Genomic DNA, 22,858 nt, shown 5'->3' on the forward strand with positions numbered 1-22,858 from the left:
ATTACCAGTCTATTTGGCTCATAAAGCATGTCGGCTCATGCTAATGTGCACTGGCTGATAGGAGATAATGAAATACACGGGCCGCTTCAATTTAGCTTATAAAATATGAGAATTAATGACTAATATAATGTGAGACTGTTCTATAATAGTTGAAGTCTGGTGGCCATAAAAATATAATAATAAAAGTCATCTTTTTGCTCCTGGCGCTGCGGAGCAGTATATGGTGAACCCCGACCGCTAGCTCTTTAGTATTATTCATTTAGTTCTGACATGGGCCAGTGACTGCTGTGTGTGTGTGTGTGTGTGTGTGTGTGTGTGTGTGTGTGTGTGTGTGTGTGTGTGTGTGTGTGTGTGTGTGTGCGCGTGTGCGTGTGAGTGTGAGTGTGTGTGTTGGGGGAGGGGGGGGGTTGATTTGCATATCATGGCTATGCTCTGATTGGCAAACCGGCAGTGCAGATCCCAGCAGGGAATTTTTTATTACAAGGCCCTATCACACACACACACACACACACACACACACACTGTCACACACAAACACACACATACGCACGCACACACACACACACACACACACACACACGCACACGCGTGAAAAGTGGGTGTTTTTGCATCTACCAGGCCCATTACAGACATTTTAAAATCCTATGAATATAGAGAAATGGAGAGAAGGGGAGGAAGGACCGAAGGAGAGATGTGAAAGAGAGAGAGAGAGAAAGAGAAAGAGAGAGAGATCCAGGAGGGAACAGATGAGACTATAGGAGGGAATCTTCTGTGTGCAACAGTTTGTTATTCATTGTTTGGAAATTGGGACGCATCGGAGGGGAGGATGAAACATGGCGGAGAGTATGTTTTGCACTCCGTCCGTGTGTCTGTGTGTGTGTTCGTCCGTCTGTGTACAGCTAATACATAACTGCCTATTATAGCGCCACCATGAGGCAGAGTTTTGCAAACACACATTTCTTTATATTACTGGTAGAATTTCTCTCCATACTGTACATTACGCAAATTGGTACACACTATCTCTATAATCATGTGATCAACACGGATCTATCCGATTTCCCATATTCCATCCCGATTGGCTATTGCCTTTCAAAGTTTGCAGCATTCATCTGTTTTGAACATAATGCCTCAAATCATGAACGCAGCGTATCATTTCTGTGAAATGTTGCAAGCACATTCCCACTAGGCCGAGGACGAAATGCAACTTACTCATTTTCATATCAGCCTCAGGGTGGCGCTATAATGGGCCAATTTGCATTTTTTACCTATAACTGCAACGATCTGTGTGGAACTTCATGCATGCATTTTTCACATCTGCCTTTTATAGCACAACCAAAAGGCCGACTTTTGTAAAACACATTCTTTGATATACCGGAAACTCCTTCAGATTCTGTCCAAAATAGTCTCTATAGTCATGTGATCAAGAGGGATCTGTCCGGTATTTCATATTCCATCTTAATTAGCTAACATTGGCTTCTTTTGAACGGCTTTTTTCTAATTTTTTTATCCCACAATTTTGTAACCCATTTTTCACCCATGTGTACATTTTCTAATGTGATCCTGGGCTTTACACACACATCGATTAGTCTGATGTTCAAGTTCTGGTGTCACAAAAATAGAGAATCTACCGGTAATCTCTCTAGCTTGTAGTAGAGCTACAAGCTAGTTCATGTAGATCGGCTATTTCCTCTATTGTTTTTTCTGTATTTTTGAAAAAACAATTATTTGTTGTTTTTATTGTTGTTGTTGTTTTTATAATTGATTAACTCGATTAGTTAAATTACTGTTGCACCCTTATGGAGAGTCTATTTATAGTATACTAGAATTTCGTGCGCGCTACGCGCGCACTCATCCCAGAGCGACTTTGCCACGCACTATGGGAAGAAATAAATGGCGGGAGTTGACTCCACATGTAGTAACGAATGGGTTATTGGAAATGTACCATTGTTTTGTCCTGAATATTTCCACAGCCTAAGTACTAAAGGATTGTGACTGTGGGACAGACATACAGTCTGACATACAATAGGCTACACGTGTGCACAGTGAATAAACAATGACCTATATGCCCAGAGTTCTTAAATTAACATAGTTGGATTTTAACAGAAAGACAATGCCATAAATCAGTCAAAGTAAGTGACAGACTCAACAGTAGCACACAGCATGCAAGGCAGCGATGCATGCATGCAAACATGTTTGTCCAGCTGAGATTTAGTGTCTCCATCTCTCTGTGGAAGAGGTTGCACATGACCTGTACGGCCACACTGAGGCGCTCCAACACAAACACAGACACAAAACAACACCACGCTGTTTGTCCAGTTGACCCAAATCAACACCAATACCTAGCCTGTTTGTCCAAAACACAGTATCTGCTGGCCACGTGTCTACTTCGCCACAACCTAATGTTAGTAACAAATGTAGGGGAGAGCCGCCAAGGTTGTAACGCTTCACGGTTGTAACATGGACGTTATATCTTGATTGGTCAACGCCACCATGACGCCATCGCGTCAGTATGTGTACAGCAACGTACTCTACGTGGCCAGGAGTTTGAAGTTTGAAGTGTTTACCTTCAAAATGCGTCTAATTTTACACCTGGAGTATATGTGTGGTACAATTTTTGTCTTTGGTGTTGGTGAATAAAAATCCACATGGATGTGTTCATGCTTATGTTCTTCATTAGTTTGCATCGTGTTTAGACGGAATTCACGTTCATTCTGGTCTGTAAGCAACTGCAAAGAAAACTTGCAAAAGCGGGTCATTTGTAACATGTGTTACAAATGGTCCGCTTCCATTCAATGCCATTATATGTAATATTTACATATTTGACATATTGGCCAATATTATATGTTCTGAAATGGTATTGTATCGTGTAGTGTATTCTGAAATTAGTTTAGGGTTGTATAACGTTGTACAACTCAATCAATCAAACGTTTGTTTAATCAATGTATTGCCCCATTGAAAAAAAAGAAATGGCCAAACTGGTACTGGTACACCCGATACTATTTAATATTTCCCTTATGTTTGATACATTTTCTTATCACATCCATGGTATAAAAACAATGCTAAGGAGTTGCTTCAATGAAATGTAATTGCTTTAAGCTGAGAACGATATGTTTAATGGTGTTTTTTAGCGTTGTTACATTTATCATGCATGCCGTTACAATTGATCCGATATGCGCAGCAAATGTAACACTGAAACAGCGTCCACGTTCGGTTGAATAACTCCCGACCTGTTTTATCAAAAAAATAACTTGAAGTGGTTTATGGTAGCTGACATGTGTAGGTCCGTTGCCTGAAAATATTACATGTGTAGCTAAACGGATCTCTGAGTAAAAGAATGAAACGTGCAAAATGTTACATCCTTGGCGGCTCTCCCCTATTAGTTTACTCACAGCACAGCACCGTCACTCCTGTCAGTTATTTCGTCCTAATAACTTGAAGTGGTTTATGGTAGCTGACATGTGTAGGTCCGTTGCCTGGAAATATTACATGTGTAGCTAAAGGGATCTCTGAGTAAAAAAATGGAACGTGCAAAATATGTTCTAAAATTGTATTGTATTGTGTAGTGTATTCTAAAATTAGTTTAGGGTTGTATAACGTTGTACAACTCAATCAATCAAACGTTTGTTTAATCAATGTATTGCCCCATTGAAAAAAAAGAAATGGCCAAACTGGTACACCCGATCCTATTTAATATTTCCCTTATGTTTGATACATTATCTTATCACATCCATGGTATGAAAACAATGCTAAGGAGTTGCTTCAATGAAATGTAATAGCTTTAAGGTGAAAACGATATGTTTAATGGTGTTTTTTAGCGTTGTTACATTTATCATGCATGGTGAAAAGGCCGTGTGTTTGTGTTGTAAACAACTCATGTTATGTCTGCGCACACTGTATGTTGCTATGGCTGCTGACGTTAGCATGTGTGCTATCAGGCAAAAGCTGAGATAGATATGCAACTACTACTGGGGAAAATGCCATACAAAACACAACACCTAATTTCGGAATGTTATTGTGACCTATTGAGCACAATCAGACCATCATGATTTGCTTGCTGGACCTATAATTAATGTATTAGCATTAAATGTCCACTCGCCCATCCAAAAGAAAAGCAAGATGGCTGCGACAGATTGTGAGCGCGACGGACTACGGAGGCCAGGAGGAGCAGAGCTGGTGACGTAAGAGGCAGGCAGTGTTGCCAGGTTTGCGAATTGTAAGCGAGTTGCAGTGTATGCAAGTAGCGTGGTTAAATTCCTTGTTTCTCGGCGTGTTGTGGCACCCGTTTATCTGCTGGCTCGATCGTGATTTTCATAAAAGTAATATTTGCAGAGTAAATAAGAAACTTGAACGGCTAAAAAATAGGCTATGTCAGTTCGGGGAGGGTGGCGAATTTATTTTGCATATAGAGATGTGTGGTAAAAGTGTGGTTCGGTCGGAGATAGAGCATGAAGAATGAGTATGGGTACACCTTTTCACTTGTATATAAGATATACGTACCTCTCTCCGTTTCTGTTTGGCTAAGTGTATTCCTTAAAGGAAATAGAAAGACTGATTTATCCTTGGTAGAATGACTCATCGTCTTCACCTCTCATTCGTATGTAATGTGTATGTTGCAGTTGCAATTATGCAAACACTTGTATTGTATGTATTCATCTTAGCTTAACTTCTTTGAGTCTTAGACTCTATATCCTTCGTTAGCCGGAGAGAGTATTTTATACATCATACAGTATGACAGTGGCTTGCAAAAGCAGCGGAAATAGCCAATCTACAAGCTCACTATAATCAATAGCTGCAGGCCTTTAGAAACTAGTGTGAATTCATGAACGTCGAAACAGCCAAACCATGCCTGCAGTTCCTTTGTTCCACTCACCACCCACCTACGAAAATACCAGTTAGTTACTTCATACTGGGAGCCACACACAGACAGACCACACACGCACGCACGCATGAACACACATGTACACACACACACACACACACACACACACACACACACACACACACACACACACACGCACACGCACGCACACAGCGAGAGAGTACATATTCACACTCAAGGATAGAGGATAATATACACACAAAAGGTATTCACAGACACAATCAAAGCACACAAACATGCTCTCTCTCTCTCGCACGCACGCACACACACACACACACACACACACACACACACACACACACACACACACACACACACACACCCACAGAGTGGGCATATACATGTGGGCCTAGTGCCCTAGGAACGCCAGAGATGCCAGCTTTGACTGTCAGACCACACACAGAGATACATGTGCTCTCTTTACACACACACACACACACACACACACACACACACACACACACACACACACACACACACACACACACACACACTGCATGCACGCACGCACACACACTCACTCACTCACTCACATTATGCACGGTTCCCTGATATAGCCCAGTGTGATGAGTAGGTGAAAGAGGTTGATTGATAGGCTGTTTGTGTGTAGGCATTACATTCCCTATTAATCTCATAAATGAATGAGATCTTGGTGTCTATTAATGATATCCACAGCAGTTACTGCACACGCTGGCTGTTGTTATATTCGCAGTCAAATATTCTGTTTTCCGTTCATTTATGACTTCCAGACATAAATAACATTTACCCAAATGGACTTTTGGAATGAGATTGTACACCCTGCTCAGACACAATGTTATTGTGTACAGCATGTAAGGCTCATGTTGGTCTCTTTGGATTTTCATTTTTTTTTGGTGTTTCGTTTGGTTTTGGAAAGAGCTTTTGGAAACTGTACAGTACAGTACAGTACAGTACAGCACAGCAGGGGTTCTCAACGTTTTTGGCTGGGGACCCCCGAACATGCTTTGGCCGTATCTCGCGACCCCCGCCCCACCCCCATGCACCAATACAAATTCACCGCTACAATAACCTTAATAATAGAGAAAATACATCATAAATGAATACTGAAACCAGAGATAATCATTAAGGAAAGTCTATGCATGCACTATTTGTACTATGTAGAATCTTAAGATGCTGAATTTCCATTTTCCAGCCATTCAGTTCAATACAGCAGTGCTCACTCAGCTCAGGGTTGTGTGCTTGACCTGCGGAAAGGAAAGGAAAGGTGTTTACCCAGGGTAACTGGACTAAGCTCAAGAACTTGTTTACAGCCAGGCCCTGCTCATAGAACATTTCATGGTAGGAGTTCAATGCCTTGTCCAAGGGCACTTCAACGGTGGTAATTTTAACGTGCCGGTCCGGGGATACGAACTAGCGACCTTCCGATATCAAGACCGCTCCGCAAACCGTTCGGCCACCGCTGCCTGAATCAGGGTCAACCAAGTTTAATTGACAGACAAACTCCCTCAACAGCTTCCCTTGCAGACAGAACAGGTCATTTATCACTGAAAAAAGGCTCCGCAAATGCAGGAAAAAACATGGAAATGCTTTATCTGAGCATTTTAATAACATTTATTTAAGCTAAAAAATTACGTCGGACTTAAATACTGAATATGATCGCTGGTTACAAAATGTATGTTTTGGGTAAATTAAATAACATAGCGGTTATATAGCGGTTTTTCACTTCCTGTTCCTCTGTTTCAAAATAAGACAGTTCTCCAAAGAGATGAATGCGTGGCGGTTCTGGAGTACACAATTCAGCCACCAGATGGTGCTGCCGGCGGCGAGTGAGTTAAGGCTAATGTACCTGTAATGTAGAGCCTATGCAGCCTGACAGCGGGTCCTGGGTTCAATTCCCACGCTCTGTGGATATGCTGTGTTCCTCCCTGACCACACACACACACACACAGGGGCGAAAACATCATCTGGTGGAGATAATAATTACGCACTGTATAGTGTATACAATGTGATACAGTTAAATTATTCTACCAACCAAATGCTGACCATTTAAAATACCTGGACATATATTTTCAGTTGTGTTGAACTGGTTTGGATGGCGTGACTTCTTCAGATAGACAGCCCTGGGTCACGCCACGCTAATACACGCTGAAACGTTTAGCTCCACTAGCTTGGCCCGGGATGTGATACATTAGAACCACGGCTAATGTTTTCAGCTAACCCATCCCTGGTCCAATTACATGCTTCACTGGCATTGATTATAGCTGTTCTTCTCCAATCTATCCCGCTTTCTCTCTCCCCTCTCTCTCCCTCTCTCTCTCTCTCTCTCTCTCTCTCTCTCTCTCTCTCTCTCTCTCTCTCTCTCTCTCTCCCTCTCTCCCTCTCTCTCTCTCTCTCTCTCTCTCTGTGTCTCTGTCTTTAATAATAGCCAAGTCAGTGTTAACTGTTTGATAAATGACTTTGGAGACCCTCTTTGCATGGATTTATTAAATTTCTATCAAAGTCATTGTTAGATAAAATGTGTTTGTGTGTGTGCGCACGTGTGTGTGTATGCGTGTGTGTGTGTGGGGCATGCATGTGTGTGTGCGGCACGTGCGTGTGTGCGGCACGTGTGTGCGCATTTAGGGGTAGGGTTGGTGTACATGCACATGCATGTCTGTGTGTGAGTATACTTTGACTTAGAAACAGAGTTTTTTCTGGGTATGGTGGATGTGGTTGAAGAGACAGCAAGAAGGATAATGGGCTCCATTTTCGTTCGAGCATTCTAAATACACTATTTGGGGATTTAGCAGTGGGGAAGGGGTGTAACCTCTGTTACCCGTTACATTATGCATAGGTGTGGTTTGGGCGTTACAATAATTAAACCACTGTGCCACATGCCATTGCCCTTTGGCCCGTTATGCCCAGTGCTATTGCTTCATAGCCTTTCGGTCTCCCATGGAAGAGTGATGCGTTGCTTGCCTTGAAGTCTCACTTGTGCCCACCCCGCTGAGCCATTTTTCTTCTTTTTTCTCCACCGTGTACAGAGCCAAAACACTCATATTTTCATTGGGTCACAACTCGCTCAAATCTTTCTCATTTGTAACATTTCAAAGTGCTGTGTGATCATCGAAATGTAAGCTATATAGGCCTACATCTATATAGATGTAGGCCGTCTCTACGAGACGGCCTACTAGACGGCCTACTACAAGTCAGCCGGGGCAGTCTTATTCACACCCTCTTTTGTATTACCATATTTGTATTTTACACTCCAAATCCTAAATGTACCCACTGCCTTATTCTTCAACAAATCAATCACACACATGCCATGTGTGCACATTCACATACAGTATATGGCAGCAAAACGCAGCTGGTCTGCGGGAAAATTACTTATTTGAAGTAATTTTTCAATGACAACATTTAATTGGCTGGTAAGTCTATTTCTTATCTGGTCCTCTACAGAGCTTTAGTAGAGGTCTCTTTCACACTCTCACACACACACACGCACTCACGCACGCACACACACACACACACACACACACACACACGCACTCACTCACTCACGCACGCACGCACGCACGCATGCACGCACACACACACACACACACACACACACACACACACAGTTCTGTCCATGGCCAGTGCTTGTGATCTAAGTAGCGTGCCATTAATCCCAGGGAAAACAGACAGTGCGTGTGTGCGTGCGTGCGTGCGTGCGTGTGTGTTTGAGAACGATGGCAAGTCCTGCCCAGTAAACAGCTGAAATATGAATGACAGAATGGACACATGAAACAGAATGAACTAGGAGCAGATGGTTTCATATAATATTTCAGTCTGAATATGATAAGATCCACAATTTCATTTCACTGTCAACCAGTCACTGTCCTCACTAAGGCTACAAATAGCAATTAATCTATCGGTTATAATAAATGTGGTATTTTTCTTTCTTAGTTTATATACTGTGTAGTGTATATCAACATTTAATAGCACGTAAGTGTGAATATTATTTTGATATTGCTCTACAATACATTACTCCCTGCTTAGCACATTATTAGACAACCATTTAAGAGCAGGGAGATATACATATGATTGCATGCATTCTGTTGATCAAATTAGTTTGAATTCATAAACTACTACAACCATTTATTTCCTGCTCTCTCACTCTCCCTATCTCTAATTCTCTATCTGTCTCTCTCTCTCTCACTTAGCCTGAGAACCAGACAAATCTTTGAGCTCATCTTTTATTTGCTCTGTCAGATACATCTGTCCCCCCTCCAAGTCGGAATTCTATCCGACTTGGCCCGGGCCAGGCCAATCACATCCGTTTATCTAATACCATGCATGACAGTCTGCTGGTCCATGCAGTGCAACGCACCGCGGGCTCACCAAACTCAGATCAAACGGGTCAAACGAGGCAACATGACTCAATGTTCTATTATTGCATTGCCTTAGCCTGACACTCAGCCTGAGCCACGGTAGCATTGCCAATTTCCCACCTTTTTAGGAAGATATTCTACTGAACTGTTGAGCTGTAATATGATAAAGTTTGTGACCAGGCTGCCATTTATTTTCGGACTTGAAAACGGAGTAGCCGAAATCAAGCTCTGACACAACATGTTGTGAGCTTGTAGATCTGCTATTCTCAAAAACACCAGACCCCCTCAGAGTCTTAGAGATAAACCTGTTTTCTCAACTACAGACAATTGAGACTTTTAATGAGGTGGAGCTGGTGATGGAGGTGGGTTGCTTGTCACTTAATGAAAAGAGAATGTTTTGAGGCAATGGTTTTTAGCCCATTCTGACCTGAGATCAGATTCTAAAAATGTCTTCTACATCCTGACAGTTTTCATTCTCTTCGATTAAAAAAAAATAGCAGACCTACAAGCTCGTAGCGCGCCACCGAGTGTCGCGCTATGAGCTTGTAGATCTTCTATTTTTCAATAGCTAAAGCACAACATGATGCTAACACCAAAATGGGTAGACGGAGCCCAATGGCTGATTGACTGACTGCAGAGAGGCAGATTGTGATTGTCTAGTTGTGCTTCAAGCTGTGAATAAAAGGATTTCTGTGGAGATTTCCCAGCGAGAAACCAAAGTGCAAAGATGAAAGCATGAAGACTTGATCTTCCTCATTGAACCATTATGCTTAGAGCTACATTTGGGGGTCATTGAAATGAAAACGTTGAGAATCACTGGTCCATCCAAATGCATCCAGAGCCATTTTGATCTCGCAGACGGACAGACAGACACACGCACACGGACGGCGGACAGGGTACAACACGTGTCTCCCCATGCCTTTGACCTGGCGGAGACAATAATTCAAAAAAAAAAGTCATGGTACAGTATAGTTGTTTCTTTAAAACCATCATTGTGATACCGATGAATAGGAACATAAAGTATACTATGTTAGCTCTATTGATCCAAGCTGGAACACCATTGATTGATTGATCATTAAAATGCACACGGCCCACCCATCTGACCACGGGATGCCCTGATCCAGAAAAGCTTGAACCACATATTAACATAATATGTAACATATTATATGACATGCCTTTAGGACGGTACAGTGTGTGGGTGTGAGGAGGATGAAAGCAGTCAAAACCAATGTAATATGAGGTCATGTTGTCCATGTGATGACACGCTGATGAAGGAAAATCAGCGCTGGCCGCCTCTACATTTCATCTTCTTATGTTTGTTTTGTTTTTGTTTTTTCCCCCCATAAATTAAGGCCCTATTTTAAGCCTTAGGCCCCAAACCGCACCAATGCTTCGCCATGCAACTCCTTGCAACCAAACGGTTGTGAGTAGTTGCATGGAGTTGTGTGAAACCAATATCCCCAATGGCAGTTGCAAGGAGTTGCAGGACATGTACAGTAATGTCCTTAAAACTGTTTTGTTGCAGGGAGTTGCAAGGAGCTGCATTGGTGCGGTTTGGGCCTCATACTACAGCCCGTGACAGTGCCCCACGTAATATGTGAAAATAGCTAAGCTGTAAGCTGATTAAGCTCACAATGCGTTTTTACAGCAAAGATTAAAGTGGTTTAGTGTCTTCTGTGTTTTATAGCTAAATATTTATTATTCATGAAAAGTACAAACAAGAGTTTGTGACTATATAATAACTACATGGGATCTACAGTATTCTACAGGTTCTTCTAAAAAGCGCTTCTGGACACCTGATTGCGATGATATAATGTTGAATTAATACACATGCAGTACTGTATAGTACAGTAAATAGAATGTTTATTAACGTATCAATCCCTATGACCTCATAGCGAGTCACTTCTGGTCAATCGGCCTCAGGTCTGAATGGGTTAACAAACATTCAGCCGTATAGCGACTACTCCTGTTTGAGTTGTGAGACACGATGCACAATTAAAAATGCAATATTAGTATACAAAGATAACAAATAACAAGCACACAGTGTTACTATATAACATGCATTCAATAATACAATGCAAAATACACGTTGGTCTCTGCGTCAAGAGAAGAATTCATTTTCTGTGACCCTCCCTGTTCGTGCATTTTCCTAGCCCCTTAAGCGTATTAATTAATTCCAAGTGCATTTTTGTGTCGACCGGTTTTGCGAGTGTGTCAAAATACGAACACAAATGTGGTTAGCATATTTTTAATTAAATTGTGATATTGTTCAACATAAATATCAAACATGTCAGACAGTCTACACACATTTCCCTGAAGGAACTGCGTGTATTTAATTCAGTCTGACCAGAAGTGGCGATAAAACATATCCCCCACCAGCGATAAGAAGGGGGGATAGCAACAGCAGAAGCACCCCCCCCCCCCCCCAGCAAATGAAAACCAGATTGTCAACTTCTGTTGCAACGTCTGCATGTGGTTTTGTCCATTCCTAATTTGATGCACCGAATACTTTGATCATGAGCACCATTTAATATATTATGACTCATCACACAGGCACACATTCACACGGACACGTTTTTCCATTGAAGCAGTGTTTCTCAAAGTGGGGTCTGGGGTCCCCCGGGCGTCCTTGTGGGATCCAGAGGGTCCCTAGCCAAATATGTCAATACAGCATCACAGTCATTTTAACCGCTTTATCCATGTTCTATACGTTGGTCATTCAAAAATAGCAGATTTACGCGCTCACAGCTATAGAGGGAGAGCCACTTCATGCCACGCTGCAATACAAGCTCATACTTTACAAGCTTATACTGTACATCTGCTATTTTGGAGAATTTCTTTTATAAATACTGAAAATATTGAAAGTGTTGAAAGTGTGTGTGTGTGCATGTGCACAGGCTATTTCACTTTGAGGGCATGTTCACCTCAGTAAAGGCAACATTTCTATTGCAGAGCAGCCTACTGACAGCAGTTGAACAGGTGCTGGAATAGTCTGGCTGAAAGAAAGCATGTCTGAATGTGTGCTGACGTCATGGGCAGGCCTCCAAGGCCTCCAAGGCCTCCGACAACGGGAGAATCATTGAATTTCAATATGTTAGTTTCAAGGAATGAAAGGACTTCAACATTGAATATTGCGTTCGTGGGTGCGTGAGTGCGTGCGTGTGCGTGTGCCTGTGCGTGCACATGTGTGCGCATGTGCGTGTGTGTTTTGCACACACATTGCACACAGAATATATAGAAGTCATGTGCTTAATTAGTGTGGTTACCCTGACAGTGCAACCAGACTATTGTTGTTGTAAATGAGTGATACTTTTCCGCGCTACTCCTCCCACAGTTTTTGCCACACACACTCGAGCCATAATGTCAAATCGACCGGCTTCAACGGGAATCGTGTGCTTGTATTTTGCTAAGAGATCCATTGTATAGTTTAATTGATATTCATTTATTCGTTCTCCATAGACTTACAATGGGTATAATGAGTATTTTGAATACTCAACTTCTACTTCATCGAAGTAGAAGTAGAATTGTCTCACTGGACAGGAGACAATTATGCACGCCTGCTGAGACACGCTCTCTGTCCGATCTAGTCACTCCAGTTCTATGGTCGCTCAGGCGGAGGTTATGTAACTGGATGGAGAACACCAGATTGATCCATTTTAAAAACAGATTCTTCATCTTGATAATCTAATTGGTTTAAGAAGCATAAAGGAAGGGAATATGCCATTAGTGTCTCTTTGCCAATGAACAAATAGTACCCTCGAACTGGCCCCGTCCAATCACGCCGGTCACCGTGACCAATTTCCTGTAAGCAGACGGGACTGTCAGGAATTGGCAGTGGTATACGGTGACTAAAGTACATTTACTTGAGTACTCTTTTGAATACTTACTTATTTTTTTGAGCATTCACTTCTATAACCAAAAACATTGCATGGATGCACCTGGGACGTATCCTTAGTGATGTATCCCAAGGTCATCGGGGTTTCGGGTCTGTCGAACATCATACCCCTCACTCAGCCGATCGTGTGCAGACTTACGTACTCGATCAGTCCCATTAGGGAAAGACAAAGGACACACAATCCGTTGGAACTACTCCAGAACTACTCTGCTAGGGCTAGAGGTGCGCTTCTGGCGCATGGAAGGACTATAGGCTCTGTGGGTTGACTCCTGTCCGGGCCCCTCCTACGTCTCACCAGGTCCACTCCTGCTCTCACCAGGCCCAGCCAGGACCTGTGCGTTGCACCAGAGTCCCAGCACCAGACACTTCATTCAGGAGTGGTGGATTCCTAAGCCGCAATGTAACATGTAAGTGATTGCGGCAACCACACTTACGGTACATATAAAATCCTCAGTGTTAATTGAACTCTGAAAATGAACAAATCTAATAATGGGTCCATTTGGGTCCATGGGTACAATCTCTTGGTCAACACATTCACTCCCAAGAGGGACAACGGTGGACGGCTTAGAGACTCTCGGCGGTGCATCTCGTGGCACCAGTCCACTTTAGACGGCATACGCCTCTGTTGTTTTAACAGTTTTTGAGTGGTGAAACCACTCCATTACGGAGCTTTGTGTGTCCCTGGGTCCCGGGTACAGTAGAGGGACCCCCTGGGGACCCCCACACGGTAACTGTCATTTCTCAACCGTTTCGGACGCGGGCCGGTTCGCCGGAACCGGGCCGGGGACCCCCGGGGACCCCCACACGAAGCTGCACCACTCACTTCACACGGGTGTGATTCTTTTTTTTTTGGCGGTTGAGAATGGTACAGTTTGCACATTCCATTTCAGGAGGGCGGAAGTGACGGGGACGGCGTCGGATGACGAAGTAAAACCTTTGACGTGAGATTTGTCTCAAGTAGTCACTGTAGGAGTGAGAGTGCGTAGGCTTGGTACTTTACCTTGCCAGGGGCATGTTCACCCCAACATGACTGTCTGCAGGGCACGTGGCGGTAATACTGCTACTTAGTATGCCCAGTAAGATCTGTGTGTGTGTGCGTGCGTGCATGTGTGTGTGCGTGCGTGCATGTGTGCGTGCGTGCGTGCGTGCGTGCGTACAGATGTCTATCCATCTGAGCAGCTATTTCAGAGAAAAGGGATTGCTGCCTCAGTAATTGCTTCGGCTACATTTCCCTCAAATCTCTCTCTCTATCTTTCTCGCTCCTCACTCTCTCCATCTGTCCGTTTCTCTGCATCTCTCTTTCCTCTTCCTCCCTCTTCGTCTCTTACTCACCATACCTTTCCTATCTCTCCATCTCCTGATCTGTCTGTCTGTCTGTCTGTCTGTCTGTCTGTCTGTCTGTCTGCCTTTCATCGCTCCCTCTGTTTCTTTCAACCATATCTCTCTCCCCCACTCTCATTATTTCCTCTCTCTTTGTGAACAATAACCCCTCTTCCTCTGACAAAATCCAAATGTGCCTCTTCCTCTATATCGTTTTTGTTGCGTGTGCGTGTGTGCATGCGTGTGTGCATGCGTGTGTGTGTGTGGCTCTCACACTTTTTTATATTCTCTCCATTTTACGGCTAAGCATGCATTAGCTGTAAAAGCCACAGTGTTAATTGAGAGTTTGCACCTGCTGGTAGTCTGGCATCCATTTGTTGTGTCATTTCTTTAGACTGAGTTTAATTAACACTGAGGATTCTGTTGTGTGGTATCACAATCGGATCAATTGGGCACACACACACACACACACACACACACACACGCACAGAAAAGATTGCTTGCAGAGAGGCATCGCCACATAACCGAGCAGGCTGTGTACAAAGCCAAACAATTTACACACAAAAGTGAAGTTAATTACTTTGTCTTGCAGTAGGCCTATGTGTGATTTGTGGCCAGGAGCCTTTTTCTGAAAAACGTATATCCTACAAATATTTTAATAATATATATCGGGAGACCTTGTCCGTTCCTTTTCATTATGATTTACAGTACAATGGTTTTAAACCCTTTTCATATCAAGGTCCATTCTTTATTGAGCCACGGACCACCAGCCTCTCAGATCCCAAAACTACAGAATATGTTGTTATTGTTGGATACGATTTTGTCCAATTCCATGCTTTATTGATGTGTGGTACATTCTCTAATTGTGTAGACTACACTCTCAAGAGTTAAAGATATTAAAGGGTCCATTTAGTTATCAACTCTCCATCATTTAGCTGGGGACCACCTGGAACCCTCTCAAGGACCACTGGTTAAAAACAACTGGGTCGAATGAAGACCGCAATGGAAATATGACTTTATTGTGTTATCAATGATTCGGTTTTTTTGCTATGCGTTATTGTTGGCTGTGCATTTATTGTAATTATCAGCTAAACTAACAAAGCGAAGGAGACGTTCAAGACACTTAGTGACGTAATTACGGCAGCAAAATGTTTTATTTAATGCCAAAAGCTGAGCTTGCCAAGCAAAATCGCTCGTCGGCAAAGAGACGGCGAGTCTACTTTTCTCGCCATTTGGCTGGTGCTCTTACCCACAGCCTCTCTGAGTGACCCACGGGTCAAGTGACTTCGCCCCACGCACGCACGCACGCACACACGCATGCACGCACACACACACACACACACACACACACACACACACACACACACACACACACACACACAAACACACACAGCAGATTCCTGAGTCTGTTTAACCTAGAATAGACCCCAACAGTTATTATAGTTAACTAAGACTAAAACCAAAACAGAGGAAATTGTGTCGGTAGGGCCTAAGATAATGGTTTTGTATACTGTATATATATATATATGTATATCCAGTGTATATATATATATATATATATATATGTATATATACCTGCTTCAATTAATTGACAATGGAATTGATGGAATAATCACTAAGAAAATAATCCACAGTCGCAAGCCTATTAGAATTCCAAGGCGCTGGTTTCATTCAACTCCGCGGCCACCTGGAGCCCCAGTACTTGTGAATGTAAGGCTGATGTACTTGAGGTTGAGCTCATGTCTACAGCATGATTACACAGAGACATGAGGATGTTTCACTGATGACTTCAAGCATTTCAACACTTTGTACTGCACTGTCTAACATCACACACACTATAATTACACACAGCACACACACACATTACACACACCGAACAGAACTGAGCTGAACTGAAAAGTTGAAGATGAGCTCATGCTATCAACAGGTTTACTAATATATAAAGTGTGCAGGTCTGTGTGTGCGTGCGTGCGTGTTTGTGCGTGCGCGTATGTTGCTGTACACTTGCCAACCAAATGAGACATGAATGAAATGTTTTGGTAACCGTTACCAACCACTACACTACTCTCTCTCTCTCTCTCTCTCTGTCTATCTATCACTCCTTCCGAGTGTGTGTCCCTTTTCCTCACTGTCTCTCCATCTCTCTCAATCTCTCTCTTTATCTTTTACTGTTTATCCTGCCCCCCACCCCCTAACCAATTTTCTTCTCCTCTCTCTCTCAAGGTCAGCCTGTCTAACGACTCCAGCTGTGTGGAGGAGATTCTGCGGGTGAGTTGGATATACACACACTGTGCGCAGTGCGCACACACATACATGTATACGTGCGCACGTACGCACACACACACACACACACACACACACACACTCGCGTGTCCTGAGTATTAGCCGGTTTTATGTTTGCACAAAGAGTTTCCTGATGCTCTCCCAAGAGTCTGATTTGAGAGAGAGCGAGAGAGCGAGAGAGGGAAAGAGAGAGAGAGAGACATGAAAGAGAGAAAGAGAGAGACAGACAGAGACAGTGAGACAGACAGAGAGTGGGAGAGACAGACAGACAGACAGACAGACAGACAGGCAGGCTTGTTCTTAGATTAAATGTTTTTGTTTCTTCAGAATGACATCATGGAACAATCTTTTCCACATTTTCCTCTCTTTTGCCTTTCTTTCATCTTCTTCTCCTCTTCTCTTCCCCCTCTCTCTTTGCCTCTGTCCATTCCTATACCTTCTCCTTTTGCTGCTCTCTTCTATCCCCTGTTTTAAACTAAGCAGTGTTCATTTTGACTGCTTAGTCATAGACTTTTGAATACAATTAATTTTAGTTTTTGTCATATTTTAATCATCTGAAATATTTGTAGTTTTAATCTAGTTTTAGATAAGGGCGGCTATGGCTCTGGAGGTAGAGCAGGTCGTCCAATGATCCCTGGGTCGGCGGTTCGAATCCAGCTCATCCTGTCCACATGTCGAAGTGTCCTTGGGCAAGACACTGAACCCTACATTGCCTCCAATGAGTTGGTCGGTGTGAGCTTGCCACCATTGGTGTGAGAATATGGGAAGTGTGGACGCTGGCGTCAAATGTTTGCTGCTTTGAACAATTGTAAAGTGCTTTGAGCACTTGGAAAAGTGCTATAAAAATGCAATTCATTCATTATAAGATTTTAGTCAACTTAGTTTACCCTTTATTTAGTGAACAACCTTTTTTGGCGGGCCATGACATCTCATTTATACTTAACTGCATGCCGAAAACAGGCGATCTACAGGTGATCTCCAGTCAGATCGGCTGTTTTCGGAGTGCGACACCCGTGCTTAACCAAGCATGACTTTTTTTATTTCTACTGGATCTCTTCCCCATCAATTACATTATCTAGTTTTTATTTGAGTCATTATAGCATAGTTTGTATTTAGTTTTCAACAATGAAAATGAATTCTAGGATCTACGAACATTCTTTGTCATAGTTTTAGTCTGCAAAATTAACACTGCTTCAGAATGATGTCAATGCAGTGTTTCTCTCCAATTCTGTATTCAGTCAACCATAAGTACTTTCTCACCACTTCTTGTCAGGAGATAACCCCCCCCCCCCCCCCCTCTCTCTCTCCCTCTCTCTCTGTTTCTCTCACTTCTTCACGCTCTCTTTGTTCCCTCTCTCTCTCTCTCTCTTTCTCTCTCTCTCTCTCTCTCTCTCTGTTCATCTCTTTTCATTCTCTCTATCTTCCTCTCGTCACACGACCTTCTGCATGGTTTATTTTTCTCGCCGCGTGCGCTGTCTCTTTCTCCGCGTGCCTCTCTCTCTCTCTATCTGTTCCTCCTTGTCTCTCTCTCCCCATCTCCTGTCCTCCTTTCAAAACTCATTCAAAATTCAAATTGAAGGCTAGCAGACTGTGTGTCAGTGTCAGGCAGGCAGCCAGCTGCGAGAAAAGCTCCTGTCAATAGTGTCAAAGTGCTATTCAATTCAGCCTGGACTTTTAAAGCCAAGTCAAGTGTAAGGATCAGAGTGTTCACAATCGGAGACGAGGAGACAACAATACCCCCCCCCTCCCTCCATTATCAACTTCCCTAACATCCAAACCAGTTCTCTCTCCAGTAAAATCCTGAGTCAATTTGTTCAGCGTGGCTCTGTATGAGCCTTTGTGTGTGTGGGTGTGTGTGTGTGTGTGTGTGTGTGTGTGTGTGTGTGTGTGTGTGTGTGTGTGTGTGTCTGTGTCTGGGGGCTGGACCGATTAGTGCCACAAGTCAGAGATCCACTAATAATGTAATATTGTAACGATCACGATTATCGTAAAAATCATGATCATAAAAAAATCTCATGATAACATCTTCGGCTAGTGACTGTATCTACACCATTTTTTATTTATTACCTACAACCAGTGTAGTAACGAGTCTGGTCAACGCTGTCTCACCCCCAAAAACTAAAAGGAATTGTGAATTAAAAACGGAACTAAATTTTTTCAGTGATTTCATGAAAATTCAAAGAAAAATAAAATAAAAATCCATGAATTAGAAAACTAATCTTCAAGAACTAGTGAAAATAGCCGATCTACGAGCTCACAGCGAGATCTGCTATTTTCACTAGTTTGGGTACTGGGCTAAAAAGTTTGTGAACCACTGGTCTATACAGTAGGCTATGTATTGTAGCACGACGGGTTACTTCCATTGAACCTCATGTGTTGGGACGTTGTGGATTAGTGCTTGATTAAATCAAATGATGCCAACAGCAGAATGGTTAATGGTGCATGAAAAGCTGCAGGGACCATTAGCAGTGGTCTATGTTGAAAGCACCTGGCTGAGCCTGTTGATACTATAGTGTGATTAAAACTAACATATCCACAATCCCACATACAGTAGAAGTCATTAGAGGCCACTTCCTCGCAAGTTCTCTAAGGCTGTTCAAAGTAATGGAAACATACAAAGGAGTTCCCATCCTTATAGGGTTGGGGGGGGGAAAGAAAAATCTTATTATAGCAGTGGTTCCCAAACTTTTTCATGTGAAGGGCCCCCGAAATGACAGTAATTAGCCCACAGACCCCCATTAGAGAAGATATGCCAGGGACCGCGGAGGGATGCCAGGGAGCCGCCGCGGTCACAGAACCGCCGTAAACCACCCAACTATATATTACATGTTTTTGTGCAAGTCTCTTTATACCTTTTTAACGTACTATCTTTTTTTCTTAGAAAAGGTACATTATGAATTGCATTTTTATAATGAATTGCATTTTTATAGCGCTTTTCCAAGTGCTCAAAGCGCAAAAAATTAGATATATTTTGGGCCTTTTTCTGCCTTTATTTGATAGTGTACAGTATGGTGTCAGGAAATGGGCAGAGAGATGGGGGGGTGACACGCGCCAAAGGTCGTCGGGATAGGGAGTCAAACCCGCGACACGCCGTCAGGCTGGCTCAGCAGCCTACTTACTGTAGGTACAGTATCCAGACCGCTACACTAGCCGCCCGGGTCACATTACAATGATTACATTCTTCTAACCACTTTCACCCTAATTTTTGGCATGTCTGTTTCAAAAAGAAGAAAAAAATATATATTTTTAATAGCAGATCTACAAGCACACAAAGTGTGACGATGTGCTTGTAGATCAACTCATTGGGAACGCTTGAGTGCGTAAACGATCTCTCTCATAAAACAGGCTCACAATGCGCCGCGATCGATGCAACGCGCTTGTATCTGTTTCCGCTTTTTTTTATCGTTCATTAATCTTAGTCGAGCCAAAAGTTTGTAATAATCGTGACATTGATTTGATGTCACATCATATCGCCCAGCCCTGCCCGCAAGACACCCTCTGAGTTACATTAACTCTAAGGATGTCACTGTGTGTGCACCTGAGGTAATACATACTGTACATACACATTTTGACGTTGTTTCTCTTACACACACGCGCGCGCGCCGCACACACGCGCGCGACATGCGGCGCACCGTCTGTCAAAACATGGCAACACTCTTCGGAGAGAGGGATGATGATGTCACAGAACAGTTGCCTGGCAACGGGTGGTATGTCGTCAGGCCAAGTGAATTACGATTGCGGAGAGGGGAGACACGCACACAAGACACACACCCAAACACACGCATACGCTCACTCCCACTCTGCCCATATATTACACAGGGATCGTTGAATAATACCTCATGCTGTAGACACTCAAATGGACACACGCACCATGCACACACACAGGCGCACACACACACACACACACACACACACACACACACACACACACACGCACACGTGCACGCGCACGTGTGCATTCTACAGCCAAACATGTTTTGTCTTCCTTTTACACACTTTTCACATGCACGCACACAAGGAAGAATGAGTCATCTCATAATATGACTCATACACTCCAGAGCAGATGCATTATGGGAGACTGGTCATCGGGCCTTTTCAGCCCCTTTTACCTTCTGACCTCCACTGTCACAACAGTGTGTGTGTGTGTGTGTGTGTGTGTGTGCGTGTGTGTGTGTGTGTGTGTGTGTGTGTGTGTGTGTGTGTGTGTGTGTGTGTGTGTGTGTGTGTGTGCGTGCGTCTGCGTGCGTGCGTCTGCGTGCGTGTGTCTGCGCGCGTGCACGCGTGTGCGTGCGTGCGATGTTTGGTGTGAAGTAAAGCCAAGTGTGAGGTTTATTCAGGGTTTATGTACATAAAAATGATTTATCAACCTCACTGCTTTGACTGCATTCTTTGATTCGACTCATTGCATGCAGGACTGGACCTCATCCAAGCATGCCTTGGGTAGCTCTACTATCCTGGACAGGCTGCCAGTCCCACGCACGCACACACACACACACACATGCACACATACACACACACACCTAACTCATGCTCACAATGGCCAGTACACAAGAACAACATGTCTGTCTGGACGGTGAGAGAGAACATAGAGCTGACAGCTGTTCATGACGTTGCAACAGGATGGGGCCACTGGGTGGTTACGGTTGTGGTTATCAGGTGAGAAGTCTCTTGGTACAGTAAATGTGCAGGAGTATTTATTTTGTGTCGAATAAGGATTAGTACATTTCCCAGCTGAATTAATTAATTAGTCATTCATTCATTCATTTTCTATAATTTATATTGTAAATATAATGATGTTTTCGGGTGGACCAAAAGGCCAGACTCATGTCTTTGACTGACTGACCAAGTGATGAAGTTAACCCATTTTGACCTGGGAACGATTCTATAAATGTCTTCTAAATCCTGACATAAACTGAAAAAGCTATGTCGTTCTTTGATTTTTTTTAAATTGCAGACCTACAAGCTCGTAGCGCGCCACTCGGTGGCGCCCTATGAGATTGTAGATCTGCTATTTTTCAAAAAATCACTAATAGCAAAATCTAGTTTTTCACCAAAAGGGGTTAACAATCATCATCATCATCATCATCATCATCACCTTTATTTATACTCGGAATACAGTTTACAGTTTACTTTTTATTCAAAAGTTTTTCTTTTTTTTTACACCAAATAATAATGAATGATCAAACACAAATCAAACATACAAATCAATGAAAACCAAAACAGAAGAAAGAAACAAAATACATCCAAGCCCTCATTTTCAATGTAGCCGAGGTTTACAATACACAAAATACAGTCAAAAAACAATACATCAAACAACATTATAAATCAGGATAAATTAGGAACTTCATACAGAACAACCATCAGTAAAATAGATCAATAAGAAGCAGGAGCAATCATGGTGAAAAATGTTCTGGAGCATTCCTTTGAAGTTTGAACTGACCAAAGGATGGCAGGGAGCTCAGTTTTAAAGAGTTTTGGAGTTCATTCCACGAAGTTGGGCCATTGACAGAAAAAGCTGTCTTGCCCAACTCTGTAGTGAGTGGAGACCATGCAGCATCTGGCTCTTGAATGCGCAAGATGGTTGTCTATCTGCAGTACTGATCACAACATAACTTAGAGATCAATACTGTTGATGAGAAAATTCCTGATAAATGTTAGGCCACTGTGTCTGTCCACCAAGACATTTTTTCCTGAACACATGTTGTGCATGTTTTTAATTGTTTATAACGGGAGGGCCGCGTTATTAGAAACTCCAGCAGCTGGGCTGGAGCTGTTTTACCTGTATCACTCAAAACACTCAATACAGACCAGTGAGACCACAGCAGTGATTCTCAACCTGTGGTCTGGGGCCGTGTGGATATCACCCCCACCCCCCCCCCCCCCCACCCCCCCTCAAAATCTCATCTTTTACTTTCTCTAATAACAACCTAAATCATGAACCTCGGTTGAAAAAAACTAAAACTAAAAGATGTCCTTTAAGTGGTCAGATGGGTTGAGCTGGGAATGCTTTCGAGAATTGAGCCCGGATCCAGAAAAGGTTGTGAACCGCTTGACTTCAGTACAGTTTCAATACTTGAACTTACATCCGCTGATAGAAACACACATAACTACAGGTAATAATAAAACAAAATAATCCAGTCAAATAACATT

General features: G+C 43.0%; 1 protein-coding gene across 1 annotated transcript in view; it reads left to right on the forward strand.

Annotated features, from left to right (window-relative positions):
* aff2 (AF4/FMR2 family, member 2) overlaps positions 1-22,858 on the forward strand; it is a 110,479-nt gene that overhangs the window by 37,586 nt on the left and 50,035 nt on the right. The window contains exon 5 of the mRNA XM_080774565.1: positions 16,649-16,693. Within this exon, the coding sequence (XP_080630691.1) occupies positions 16,649-16,693 (45 nt within the window). The remainder of the gene's footprint in view (positions 1-16,648; positions 16,694-22,858) is intronic.

The sequence above is a fragment of the Protomyctophum bolini genome (assembly GCF_963924005.1).
Source record: "Protomyctophum bolini genome assembly, chromosome: 10".
NCBI lineage: Eukaryota > Metazoa > Chordata > Actinopteri > Myctophiformes > Myctophidae > Protomyctophum > Protomyctophum bolini.